This window comes from Symsagittifera roscoffensis, chromosome 2 (genome assembly GCF_963678635.1).
Source record: "Symsagittifera roscoffensis chromosome 2, txSymRosc1.1, whole genome shotgun sequence".
NCBI classification, from domain to species: Eukaryota; Metazoa; Xenacoelomorpha; order Acoela; family Convolutidae; genus Symsagittifera; species Symsagittifera roscoffensis.
The window spans coordinates 44,309,349-44,323,419 of record NC_087063.1 but is presented as its reverse complement, the minus strand read 5'-3'; the positions used below and the strand labels follow the sequence as shown (position 1 = coordinate 44,323,419).

General features: G+C 38.9%; 2 protein-coding genes across 2 annotated transcripts in view; one reads left to right on the top strand and one right to left on the bottom strand.

The window, feature by feature from the left end:
* Positions 1–14,071, bottom strand: part of LOC134840536 (centriole and centriolar satellite protein ofd1-like) — a 370,655-nt gene that overhangs the window by 234,395 nt on the left and 122,189 nt on the right. The window lies entirely within an intron of this gene.
* On the top strand, positions 9,404–13,344 carry LOC134840089 (forkhead box C1-A-like). Its single transcript, XM_063855781.1, has 2 exons — positions 9,404–11,479; positions 11,893–13,344. The coding sequence occupies exons 1-2, from the start codon at positions 10,579–10,581 to the stop codon at positions 13,299–13,301; spliced, it is 2,310 nt and encodes a 769-aa protein (XP_063711851.1). The 5' UTR covers positions 9,404–10,578; the 3' UTR covers positions 13,302–13,344.

Here is a 14,071-nt window from a genome sequence, read left to right as displayed (position 1 = left end):
ATTCCACATTTTTTATGGGACTTTGTGAGTGATATTTCAGGAACAAATTGTGTGCGTTCAAAATAATCCAGTAAATTCAATAGGGCTGAAATGAGTGAAGGGCTACATTTATGTTAACCGGAATGTGACACGCTTCAAATGTTCGAAATTTTAGAAAATGATCTCAAGATAAAACGCCTTTTTTTCTGCTCAAGGCGTCAATAAAATTTAAACGACAGTATACAAATTTTTGTCTGAACCACATCGAGCTCATACATTTATTCGGATGGTTGAGAAATTAGACGATAAGCAAATTAGACGGAGGTATTTAAAAGGAAATTAGACGGTTTCGCAAAACTGCAATTGTGAGAAAATAGACGAAAGTGAGAGAAATTAACTTTGTTTGCACACAAATTGCGTTAGAAAAATAAAATTGTTTGTAGACAACAGTTAAATTTCGGTGGCCAAAAACTTTACAAGTCAATCATGCATAATTTATTCAATACAAAACTCTCCTGTAAAATTTAGATTTGACATTTTATGTTCATTTAAACTAATTGTTTCGATAGGTATTGACATTTTATGTTCTTTTTGTATTTGTGAAACTTGACTCTTAAGAGAAATTTTTGTTGGCCCTTTCCCTTTCGTATAAAATGCCAGATCTGTAAAAAATACATTCGCGCATCAAATAGTGCGCATCAATTATTCCAAAATAACTCAAGTAGTCATAATGTTAAACCCCAATAATTTTACAAAAAAAAAGATTATAGTTGAAATGATAATAGTAGTCTTTTTAATGTTATGCTCATGGCAAAATTATCTTACAGATCAAAAAATGGAAAAATGCCTGGAAAAAAGCCGCCTCGAGCATCAATACTTCGTCATTTTTTCGAAATTTGTAGCAAAGTTTGCACATTTTTTCGCTTAGACCTAAGCATTTACAATTTCCCAAAATGACTCATAAATTAAACAAAAAAATTGTCTGTATTTTAGTGGTTTTAACCTGATCCACCAATTTTGAGAGCGTAGCGCGAATTATTCATGCGTGGCGAATTATCCCTCACAACAAAATCGTTCCAAATTGAATTGAGGCTAGCTAATTGGTCGTATTAGTTTCAAAATGTATATGATAAAATGAAGCCCTGAATGTTCCGACTGCCTTTTAAGGTTTATGGAGCAGTAATAGTTATAAAAAATTAAATGTAATAAAACAAAATGAAATTTTTTTTTCTAAAACTTGAAACTTTTCATGAAAATCATCCCACCACACGCCATATAAAGCACAAAAATATAGATTTCGCTCCTTGTAACAGATCAATTATGGCAAATAAGCTTCTTTCAACCAATTTGGAACGATTTCTAAGACGGATTAACTCTCCGCTTACGCGTTAATAGCACGAAATATATCGCGCATTAATTGTCCCAAATTGGCCAAAATGGCAGATTTTAAACCCCCGTAACTTTACGAAAAACAATCACAGGTAAAATAATTTTTCAAATTTGAGCTCAGGACAACAATACCTTTCAAAGGATTTATAAAATTTTGTCAAAAATGGCTCTTTAAAAAGTCGAATATTGTCTGAAGAGAAAAAAAACCCACCCCGAGCACAAATATTCCGTTACTTTCGTATCGAAAGTCGGAACAATAAAAATCTAGTATAGGTCATTGTTTTGATCAAATTTAAAAGTGATTGCAGTCCATTTAAAATCAATTAAAGGATCTTTTTGTTCCGACTTTTTTATACGAAAGTAACGGAATATTTGTGCTCGGGGTGGGTTTTTTTTTCTTCAGACAAATTTCGACTTTTTAACTAGCCATTTTTGACGGAATTTTTTTTATATCACTCAAAAGGTATTGTTGTCCTGAGCTCAACTTTGAAAAGATATTTCACCTGTGATCATCTATCGTAAAGTTATGAGGGTTTAAAGATTGCCATTTTGGCCAATTTGGGACAATTAACGCGCGATATATTTCGCGCTATTAACGCGTAAGCGGAGAGTTAATCTGTCTTAAAGTTGTTCCAAATTGGTTCAAAGAAGCTTATTTGCCATAATTAATTTGTTACAAGAAGCGAAATCTATCCTTTTGTACTTTATATGGCGTGTGGGGGGATGATTTTCAAAAAAGAAATTTTTAAAAAAAAATTTTTTTTTATTTTTATTACATTTACTTTTTTAATGTTATTACTGCTCCATAAAACCTTAAAAAGCAGTCGGAACCTTCAGGGCTTCGCCCTGATACGAGCAGTCACGTTCCAGTTTACTTTTGTTTCGGGTCGTTGCAATTTATCAAATGAGTAATGCGGAAGTTTTGCAAAGCTATGTACGGCTTACTCGATTTCTAAACCTAATTGTTCTCACATTGCAAAAAGATACCGTTACCCTCTCCCCCCTAACGTTTGCCTTCGACTTTTCGCAACCCCCAACCCCAACGTTTGCTCCTTTAACCCCTCCCCCAACAGACCACCTGAACCACTCCCCCACCTGAACTACTCCCCATCTGAACCACGTCACACCCCTGAACCCCACACATTTGAAACCCCGTACTTTTTTCACCCGCCATCTGTCATGATATCCCCCTGAACTAACCACTTGAACCAACGCACCCTTGAACCAACCCCCACCTGACTACCTGAACCACCTAAGCCAACCCGCCCCCAACATGAACCCCAACCCACCTAAACCCAACACCTGAACCACCCGTCTCTGAACCTGGGGAAAGGGGTGGTGTTAGTTCAGATGGGGGTTTCAGATGAGAGGGGTTCAGGTGAGGGGGGGGGGGGGGGGGGTTGGGGTGGGGTGGGTCACGTGGGGGGGGGGGTTCACTTGGGGGAGGGGGTGGATCAAGTGTTCAGGTGGGTTCAAGTGAAAAAGGTCTGGTCCAGAGGGCAGAGGGGGGTGTCAGGTCAGGGGGCGGGTGGTTCAGGGGGGTTTCAAGTCATTCTTTTGAAAAGACGGTCAGAAATGGTTACCTCCCCCCCCCCCGCCTAAATTTCTAAAAAATTTGAGATTTGAGAAATTGTAGAAAAGAACAGACAGAGAAATTGAGTAACATAAGGACAGTAACAAAAATCAAAGTTGCAAAAAAATTGAAATTCATTAACCAGTTTTAGTTTAAAACGTAGAAAACATTATAATGAAATTTCATTGTCTGTATCTATGAAAACGGGGAAAAACTTGATTGTAATTGATTTGAGTAATTACAATTCTTTACTAGGGATTTACGGGCTTTATTAAATAGTAGTAGGGGCGGATCTAGGATTATTTGAGGGGGCGCGGATTCGCAAAAAAAATTTAAAAAAATTTTATCGACCTTTTTTTTAGATCGACCGAATCGATTTTCCGAGCTCTCCCAGAGCATTAAAAAGACCCTGTTTCAGTCAAACTTTCTGCGCCGCAGGCAAATCTTTGAAAAAAAACAGCCCAAAAAAGGAAGTTTTAGGCACTTTTTGGAAAACTTTCCCCCCTCAAAAAGTTTTTAAAAATTTTAGGGAACCTCACCAAAAATAAATATCTCAAAATAGTACAAAGGAGGGACCCTTTGCGTCGGCAGGGGGTCGGATCCCTAAAGAAAAGCTTCCCTAAAGATCGACATCTAAAATGTTTGTTTATCTTCCTCTCAGAACTGTTTTTTTTAAGTTGGATGCAATTTTTGTGGCGAATATAAGCTAAATGAGAAGGGGTCTGCCCTTTATTACTTTCTTACGGAAACCATTTTACCACTCCTGTTATACCCTCGACCGTTAGGTGAGGTATAATCTATGTTGGTTCTGTGTTAGTGTGAACTACGCTGTGTGTTGGATGAGAATTAAACGAATAAAAGAACAACTTAAATTCAACGTTCTATGTTTAAGTCTGGCTGACACTGACCTCGAATCATTTGAGAGACAAAGCCTTATAAGTACTAGTACATATGTGATTACGTATAAATAGGTACTTATTTAATCATCAGACTTCTATAGGTTAATTAATTTATTCTAAGTCTATGACATGCTAATGTTACCAACTGGTTATGTTAGCACCTGAACTGGTTAGATCAATACTGGATGTTTTGCTATAATATCCGTACGGATAATATTCCCCTCTTTTTGATAAATTGAGTCTATCAATTTAGTTTGTCTCCACAATTATATGTCCTCCTCCTGCTGGTCCGCGTTGACCTTTCCTATCATCGCAGTTGTGTGCTGATTATCTCTGATAGTTGTGGCCGGTGAGTGTTGTTTGCTCGATTTTTGAGTTATTTGTTCCTTCTCTCTTTGAAAGGTCATGGAATTGCCTCTAATTGGGCTGATTGATTGCAGGAAATTCATAGCATCCTCGAATTCTTTACTAAACGAATCTTCCGTTGTTCTTGGTTTGTCAAGGATGTAACGCGAGCTTGTAGCTCTGGGTGGTGAGTTATCCGCGTGGACCGTTTCTCGGGCGTTTTCAGGCGTATCACTATTCATGTGGACCTCAGTGCACAAGATATCTTCGGGTGTTTGTGACAATGGTGATGGAAATGCCGCAAGGTCATCGGCCACCGTGGTTGGTCTGTTGTCCATTTTTGTGGGGTTGTTTGATTAATTCGCTGTAGTCCCAGCATTGTTCGAATCCTGAATCGTTGCCACCGTGATTAATGCCTCCGTGTTGTTCGAGTTGTTTCCAATGGGGATAGCGTTTCCGTATTTCTCCGCTAGTGTACTTTTTCTCGTTCTCGTTGAACGCCAGATTTCAGGTGAGTGTGGTTCCTGTGTGGCTTTGAGGTCAATTCTTTTGGTGGCAGGTTGTTTATCCGGGGATGGGGTTTTGTGGTTCAGATCGGTATCCGACGATAGTGAGTTTGAGGTGTCGCATTTGAACTGGATCTTTGTGAGATCGACTTTTGATTTTTTTTGAGGGCTCATTTTACCCTGCGGTAGTGTTTTTGGGAGACGTTGTGTGGACGGTTCGCTTTTGTTACGTCTGTCCCGGGCGTTCAGTTTTCCTTTAGCTGTAAAAGGTTTCAACCGTTTTTGGGGTCCAAGAGCTCTTCGATTCAACGTCTGTTGAATAATTTCTTGCGTTGTTTTTGGTGGTGGTCTCTTCGGACTTGTTACTGCTTTTTCTCCTTGTGTCTCGTTGATAGGTGTCTTTTTACCTGAAACATGCGGTTTGGCTCTTGGTAGGTGTTTATAGGCCACGAAGTCCTTTAGTGCCACTGGTCTACATTTTCCATAGACGCTTGGGTCTGATATGAACGCGAGACCATCATGCCTAAATACTCTAGGTTGTTTGCCATCCTCCCTTATCCACGCAGTATGCAGAGAGTAATTTTTTATTGCACCATTTTCAATAATTTTGAATTGTGCCCCAAATGTCCCCGGATTTTTAGTTTTCCTGGCGATAGTTCCCGTTTTTCTAGCGATTTGTTCGAGGCGGAGTCCTGTTTAGAATCTATCGTATGGACTGGACCTTTTCACGTGCAGGCTCGAAAAAACAGCCCAAAAAAGGAAGTTTTAGGCACTTTTTGGAAAACTTTGACCAAAAGTCGCGTTTTTTTTGGCGCGCGTTCCCCCCCTCAAAAAGTTTTTAAAAATTTTAAGGAACCTCACCAAAAATAAACATCTCAAAATAGTACAAAGGAGGGACCCTTTGCGTCGGTAGGGGGTCGGATCCCTAAAGAAAAGCTTCCCTAAAGATCGACATCTAAAATTTTTGTTTATCTTCCTCTCAGAACTGTTTTTTTTAAGTTGGATGCAATTTTTGTGGCGAATATAAGCTAAATGAGAAGGGGTCTGCCCTTTGTTACTTTCTTACGGAAACCATTTTACCACTCCTGTTATACCCTCGACCGTTAGGTGAGGTATAATCTATGTTGGTTCTGTGTTAGTGTGAACTACGCTGTGTGTTGGATGAGAATTAAACGAATAAAAGAACAACTTAATTTCAACGTTCTATGTTTAAGTCTGGCTGACACTGACCTCGAATCATTTGAGAGACAGTGCCTTATAAGTACTAGTACATATGTGATTACGTATAAATAGGTACTTATTTAATCATCAGACTTCTATAGGTTAATTAATTTACTCTAAGTCTATGACATGCTAATGTTACCAACTGGTTATGTTAGCACCTGAACTGGTTTGATCAATACTGGATGTTTTGCTATAATATCCGTACGGATAACAACTTCTAAAGATTTTCTAGAGACGCTTTTGGTGCCAAAACCAGGGAAAAAATTGTTAGGAACAGCGGATTACGTTTATTAGCGAGTTCTTGCTGTTTGACTTATTTTTGGTTTTAATTTAATTGATTGCAGCAACTACTGTGGTCGGAAAATAAAACTACATGCACAGTGATCAAATAATCTTGTTTCTCGATTTCTTTTGTTTTTGGGTGGAGAATTAGTAGAAAATATGTTAACAATTTTCGATAATTCTCAAATAGGTGATTTCATTTTTTGAAAGATTAGAGATATACGGCTTAAGAATTTTAAGAAGACTGATCGTTTGTTTTTGATGATCCCGCTAGATACAGCTGGTGTAAGAAAAACATTTGCTAATGCTTGGTAAAATTCAGTGGTCTTGAAACAAACAAAAACATCATTAACATAGAAGCGAGCTTTGCAAACACAAGCAAATATACGGCAACAAATACTCGAAAAGGGCAAAAACGAGAAATGAGGGAAAAATCAACAATAACAATTTTAAAACCATTTAAATGCCCATGCTATGCAGCAGAAGTGCCACCAAATGAGCACGTTTAATTGCAATTTGGCTTAGAAAAAATTGAATTTGGGCACTTTTCCACTTCATCTCCACCCCCACCTTATTTGATTTCAAGTTTAAAAAACTATATTTATGCTGTCAAAATGTAAAGAAGTTTTGCATGGTAAACATACAAACTATTGAGAACAGATTTTTTTGTATACTTTACACCGTTATATTAAGCATTAGTTACACAAAAAAAACAGCTATAAATACAGAGGCAAAGCTGAGCTTCGCGCCACTTGCGATGATACACAATACTCGAAAAAAAATAATCGAAAAAATTAAGAAAACTAGATCTACTCTGGTAACCAAAATAAAAATAAAATCGAATGTAAAAAATTACCATCGGAAAACTTAACAGTCCGGTTAAAAAATGCCTGAGGAGACACCCTAAAAGCCAAAAAATTCATAACTATAAAAAAATTCACTAGCTGATTAAAAATATGCCTAAACCTATTAAACCGAGAAAAAAAAAAGGAAAAAAAATAGAAATGAAGTTTAAACAAAGTGAGTTGGTAAAATTACAACCAACATAAAAAACTTATATCAAAAAACCGTATATTTGAAATGCTAACATGCTCAAAATATTATCTGTGTTGCAACGGAAAGGCCTAGTGGATGAATGAGTCCAAGATCCAAGAGATGAGGTGTGTGCCTAACATTATTTACGGGAAAAAAGTCTAGTATCCGATTGCAATACCCTTGCTTATCGCAAAGGCAATTAGAAAATTGGAAATGTGGGGTAGGGTGTTAATTAACGAGACTGGTTCGTAATAAAACACTAAAATCAATTTTGGAAGATAGTTGACTTTTTCAGCCACTCAAAATCCATCATTTTACATGTTGAATTTAGTTGAAATTTCCGTTCAATTTGAAGAGTGGGGGTTATCGTTAACTTTGTCAGTATGGGAAATTCTTCGAATGATCCGAGCTGCAAGTAATTCTGACCAAAAACAAAAACTTTTGCCATAAGAACGGGACTACATCTATGAGAGTAGTCCACAATTTTAAATTATTCCTGGCAGGGGCGGATCTAGGATTTTCTCGAGGGGTGGGGGGGGGGGGGGGGGGGGGCGGATATTTTTTTTTAGGTCAAACAAATTGATTTTTGGAGCTCTCCTAAGGCACTGTTTTGCCCCTATTTTGGCATGGCAAAATTTTCTGCGCCGCAGGAAAATTTTTGAAAAAACAGTCAAAAAGCCGTTTTTGGGCACTTTTTGAAAAATTTTGACAAAAAAATCGCGTTTTTTTTGGCGCGCGCTCCCCCTCAAAGTTAATATATATTGGCGCCTAAGGCGCCTTTAGAAAAATTTTAGGGTCGGTCTCCCAAAAATGGATTTCTGAAAAAGTATCAAAGGGGGACCCTTTGCGTCGGCAGGGGGTCGAAATCCGCCCCTGATTCCTGGCAAAGTTTATTGACAACATAATGTTCAAAAACAGCATGGTCATTTGTTTGTTGTTCCAACTTTAGGGGACAATGATGAGTATATATGCTTGGTATATGAGTATATTTTTTTATTCCGAGTAGTTTTACAAATGAAGTTGACAGCCTGCCGGATATTGAGACAAATTAATTTGTTATATCAATTCGACTCAACTTTAACACTTCATATTTGATATTGGCAGTCCAAAAATTTTAGTTTATAGTCCTCGGTTTAAAGGCGAAACCCATGTTTTTTCGCAGTCATAGTTTTTTTCGCATAGGAACCCAAGGGTCTTTTCTGCTTTTACGAAAACTATCAAATTGTCAGAATTTCAGTTGTATTGGATATCAACCAATCAGATTTGAGCATTTCGACCCAATTTTCAAAATATGAACAAATCAGGGATCTAATTAACAATCGCCCTCCCTTTGGTATCTTCTTAAGAATTGCCACCCCAATTAATAAAAGCTGTAACTAGCACTAGAGCTTTTTATTTATAATTCGAATTTTGCTGCAATCTGATTGCTCGAAAATGCGTGTTTTAATCTACTTAACAATTGCCCCCCCCCCTTTTTTTTAAAAAAAAGGGGGGGGGCAATTGTTAAGTTGATCCCAAATCAGTTTTGGGCTGTATAACAGAAAAGACCCGAACCCACCAATATAGTACCAAAGACGCAAAATGACAGTAGAAATATGAAAACTTTGCGGTGATCTGAAAGATTCTACGATTTAATTAATTACTTTTAGCAAGTAGATAATTCATGATATTGTACGACAACATTAAAATTTTGAACAGAATAAACGGTGACCATGTCAATGGTTGTTTTTACACGTGGGTAGAAAAAACGTCTGACAAGTGTTCATGAGGTCTTCAATTGTCCTATTGGTCATAAAGATATCATATCATCATGATGTTTATCTCTAAAACATCTAGGCGCCAGTTTATATCTATGGCGTGGCGATAATCGTCGAACGGAGTCACTTTATAATTGATAATCTCCCTCCCACGGTGAAGCCGAAGTCTTTAAATCCTCTCCTGCTGAGATCTTGTTTTCTGAAAATGTTGCGCTGCTATTTGCTTTTCTGGTCCTCAAGTGTTAATTTGTTCACTAATTACCCCGATAAAAATCATAATTTTTAGTACACAGATGCGCACATACAGGCTAAGCATACAATAAATTTAGAAAATGTTGATAATTTCTTTGAACAAGAAAACAAAAGCCAGTTAGGTAAACATCTAAACAATCTGGAGTTCAAAAAACCCATGCAAGGACTTCGAAGCTTACTGAACTCCAATTTTAAAATGTCGAAATTGAACTTTTTCGGAGCTAAACCGACGTTGGGATCCAGATTGTTGGGTGGCAGAATCCGTTCTGATGTTTTGATAACGAGTTTACTTAAGAACATTCGCTCGTTTATTTTATTCGCTCTTTCGCTTTTTTCTCGATGCGAGATTACATGAAGCGATGAGATGTTTATACTTTTGTCAAATTATCAGATAATAACAGTAGAGCTTTATTTTTACAAGCTAAAAAATGACAAGCATTCGAGAAAAGCAACAGAGCGTAGCACAGGACAGGCCGATTTTGCTCTGTTGTGGCGGTGGTGTAGGTACTCTTGTCGTTATTTAGTTGATTCGGCCGAATGAGAGGGGATCGAAGAACAGCTAGAGCAGTCTTTTTTTGATCATAATTCTGCTAGTTAGTAGTCATTTATCTGCTGAGCCAGAGAGTCGATTGTTATATTGACTCGGCCACTTTTCAATTGCATTTTAATTGTAACATGTCCAAATTAACTCGCTACAAGTAAATTACTCACTAGCTCTTGTAAGCCAATCTAAAGTCAGACTAAGTGGATCCAGAAAAGCAGCGAGCTTGTTTGTATCCTCTCACCTATTCACAACACAATCACAATAATCAACAATAATACAATTCACACAACATAACATAACACATCACATCGCGCGCGCCAGGCGAAGCCATCTCATGATACCTGGCGACCACACAACCATAAGTCCATAACAGCAGATAGACCTCATCACGGCGATACATCATCTCAGAACTCCTCATCATCACCGACTGGCTTGACCAAAGCCACACGTAAGACCATACCACAACTATCATCAAATCCAGTTATCATCATCGAAAAACAACAAGCGAAAAATAAACAATTCATTGTAAACAATTGATTTATCAACTTTCAAGTGAAGATGAAGATGACTACGAGGACACTCCTGGAATCTCGTTAAGAGTCCCGACGTCTTCAGCTAATCGCGATTCTGCATTTTTACCAAAAAATGATTAATAACAAGTGACTAAAAGTCTGCCTTTCTGTCAATCGGTGATATTCAATTTCATTGATACAGTTTGCTTGTATCAAATCAATCCAGTATCTCCAGTATTTGATCATCAATTTTTAAGTCATAAATAATAATCCACTCAGCCATGCAGATGCAACCGAATCCGAGTTCTTTGAAGACCTTACCAATGCCAAACCCTGGATTTCTTACGATAGATACGCAGCCACTGCAGCAGAACCAGATATCCAACAACTCCACACTTTTAGGTATGAAGAGCCACCTACAACCATCTAACCTCATTATCTCGAACCAGACTAAACAGGATGTCGATGAATACAACTTTGTTGCACGCCATACGTCTCAAATGCAGCAGAAACAAATGGATAGTCTCTTAATGCCAGCTCAGACAATACCAAACTCAGTAACCAGGAATCATGGATCCGGTCACCCGACGATGCAGTGCCAGGCGACGAACGATGACATCTCGGATCTGCCATCGATCAGCTCAGTCGCGAGCAACGACAGTCTTCTATCTTTATCCCTCGGCACGCCTTCAAGCTTAAGCACTGCCAATGCGCCGGCATCATTTGTTTTGGAAAATGCAGCAAGATTGAACAGTTTGATCAGAGGTGGAAGAGATCCAGCTGCCGATATGTTTCACTCGGATGACGAAACCGAGAGCGGAGATGAAGATAACGACCCGACAAATCCGCAATGCGCTAAAATAGGGAAAGATAAGCATGACAATTTAGTTACTCGAGGTCTTACCGATGATACCACAAAAACTACGAGCAGAAAGAAAAATCGAAAGAGACCTCTAGAAAAAGGAAAACCACCCTACTCTTACATCGCTTTAATAGCGCTTGCAATTGCAAACTCACCTACAGGTAAACTGACATTAAATGAGGTTTACAAGTGGATCGCTGACAACTTTGCCTTCTACAAGAGCACCCGAAAAAAGTGGCAGAATTCGATCAGACATAATCTGACCTTGAACGATTGCTTTGTGAAGGTGCCAAGGATGAATCACGGAGCTTCAGGAAAAGGTTCTTTAAATTACTTTAATTACCAAGTTAAATTATCAAATGCGTATTTAAAGGCTTAAAATAAAGGTATTAATTTGCGTAGGTGCGATCAAGCAAACCTTGTTGTGCATTTTGAGAACACGGCAAGGGAGAATATTAATAATGAAAATTATCTAGACAATTCACAAAATATAAGTGAATTGCATACAAATTTCGAACTGACTGAACCAAAAAACTGAGTTTCAGTTATTTTCCAAAAAATAGATAAGTTAAGACCTGAGAAACTTTTTGGAGGGATAATTTCCTTTCAACAAATCTTTTTTACTCATTAATCTACCAAATGGCGCAAAATGAAAAAATATATATTCAGGATAAGAAGTACTAGAACATGGTTTCTGTCAGTTAGTGGATTGACCGGTGGTTTTCTAATTCAGGTTGCTACTGGAGTTTGCATCCCCGCTGCATCGGCATGTTCGAAGACGGGAGCTACCTGAGAAGACGGAAGAGATTCAAGGCAGACGACTCAGTCCTCGGAGGCCAAGGAGGCACTTCCAGTCTCCATAAGTACATCGCCATCCGAGGAGCTATGCAGGAATCTCCGTCACAGCCATCGGACGGAAACTACAGGCCATTCTCAATAGACAACATCATTTCATCACCTGTCGCCGCTCAATTGGGGGGACCAGGAGCTATGTCAATGTTTCCAGCTCCGAGCGCCGACAAAACACGGAGCCAGGGTCCGAACGATAACAGCTCTATTGGAAACTTGATCTCGGGGTCCGGACCGTCCTCATTTAAAACCAACTCATTCTTCCCTCTCACGCCTTTTGGAACTACAAGTAATCGCGTTCCTAGTTCTCAAATCCAAGAAAACGCAATTAACCCTACTTTTTCGTATCTTCCAAACGCATCATCTCAGAACTCACGATCCAATGCCACACCTTCTTTGACTCCGCCAACAACTCAGACTTCCAATATGAGTCATAATATCCAGCAATCCTCTGTAGCTCAACTGCAACAACAGCCTGGTGCTCTTAGCCGCAGTGTCAATGAGACAAACTCAAACCCGGCAAACACGCAACCGCCACCTGCGGGTATAAGTTTCGATATATTAAGCAGTGACCATCTTGGAGGAAAACCTCCAACAATCTCTTCTTCAGCTAGTCAGCAACAACAGCAGCACCATTTTAATCTACAAACTGCCAAAGTAGCCGCCGCTCAAAACGCCCTGGCGGCGTCTCAACATGGCCAAAACCAGAACCATCACCAAGCAATGGCCAACTATCTTCAGCAACAATTGAACAAAAACAGCAGTCTCATGGGTGCAACAATGCAACAAGTTCACAGTTTAGCTTCGCCTTATCTCTACAATACCAACTCATTCACGCCTTCAGTCAGCATAAACAACAGTCTAAACTCACCTTCAGTTTACAAAATGACTGGCTACAACCCAGTTGCAGGGGCTTCATTTGGGAGCCAAGTTAATAAACTTTTCCCTCACAATCCGAGTCCGGGATCTCTGGCAAGCAGTCCATTTATACCGCCAGCATCCCCCTTATTTAATACTCAAAGATACACAAACCCGTATTCGAACCCGGGTAGCGTGGGAGGCATGAGCCCCGCAGTCGCCGCCTTTCCGCCGAATGTAACGATAAACACAAACTACCAGCTGCCTCCACCGCCAGTTCACCGCTACAACCCGGCGGCCGTCGCGGCGGCTCTGATGAACAGCCCCTCTGCTGCTGCCAATTCAGCTGCCAATCCGTACCAGCCATTAGCAGGACTTCATTACAACCCTTTTGCGTCATTTTCAACTACTAATTTTTGCCTACCGACTATATAGTTTTTACTTTATTGTTTTTCTATATCGCTTAATTTACTTTATTTCTCGCGCTTTTTCGTTTAATTTAGCATCGAGTCTTGAATGCATAAGCACTAGAGTAAATTGGCAATTAAAATATCAAATTTAAACTTGTTTTTTATTAAAAGCAATAAAAACAAGTTGTAATTTCACGAATAAAATTGATTCTATTAACAAATTGAAATACAAAGAGTACATAATAAATTCCGGTTCAAATGTTTTATGCGTACGGTGCACCTCAGTTTTATTTTTCAGCACTCCGCGGAACTTTTTTATGACATCAATTAAAGCTAACATACCAAAGAAAAACAATCAACTCGAAGTTTAACGATTGTCTACGACGATAAAAAATCGACTTTTGGATGAAGCCAAGAGAAAAATTGAAGCGTCCTTGTAAAGTGTACGACCACCTTCTTTTCTGTGAGTGCCCTTATGGGCCTTGCTCAGTTGTTACCATAAAACTATGACTAAAATCACCGTCTGGCGCTGAACAAATGTGGACTTAAATCACTGTCTGGCGCTGAACAATCGCATAACTTAACCGTAAAAATATTCAGTAAAGCTCCTCCTTCAAACAAAAGTACTCATTTGAACTGGAGCCCCCGGCAGACATCGGTGCCTTCAAGTATTTAAAGACAAGTTCTGAAAAAAATTGGAACCAGAATTGCAACTCATCTAGTAGCCGATGAACCGAAAATGGAATACAAAGTTGCTATCGGGAAAAGTGCAAAACCCCAGTACACCAAATATCG

Bases quoted from the DNA above. Each gene is read 5' to 3' on its own strand.
- LOC134840089 (XM_063855781.1), top strand. From the start codon at position 10,579: ATGCAGATGCAACCGAATCCGAGTTCTTTGAAGACCTTACCAATGCCA. The intron at 11,480-11,892 runs GTTCTTTAAATT...TTTCTAATTCAG, and splicing joins TCACGGAGCTTCAGGAAAAG to GTTGCTACTGGAGTTTGCAT.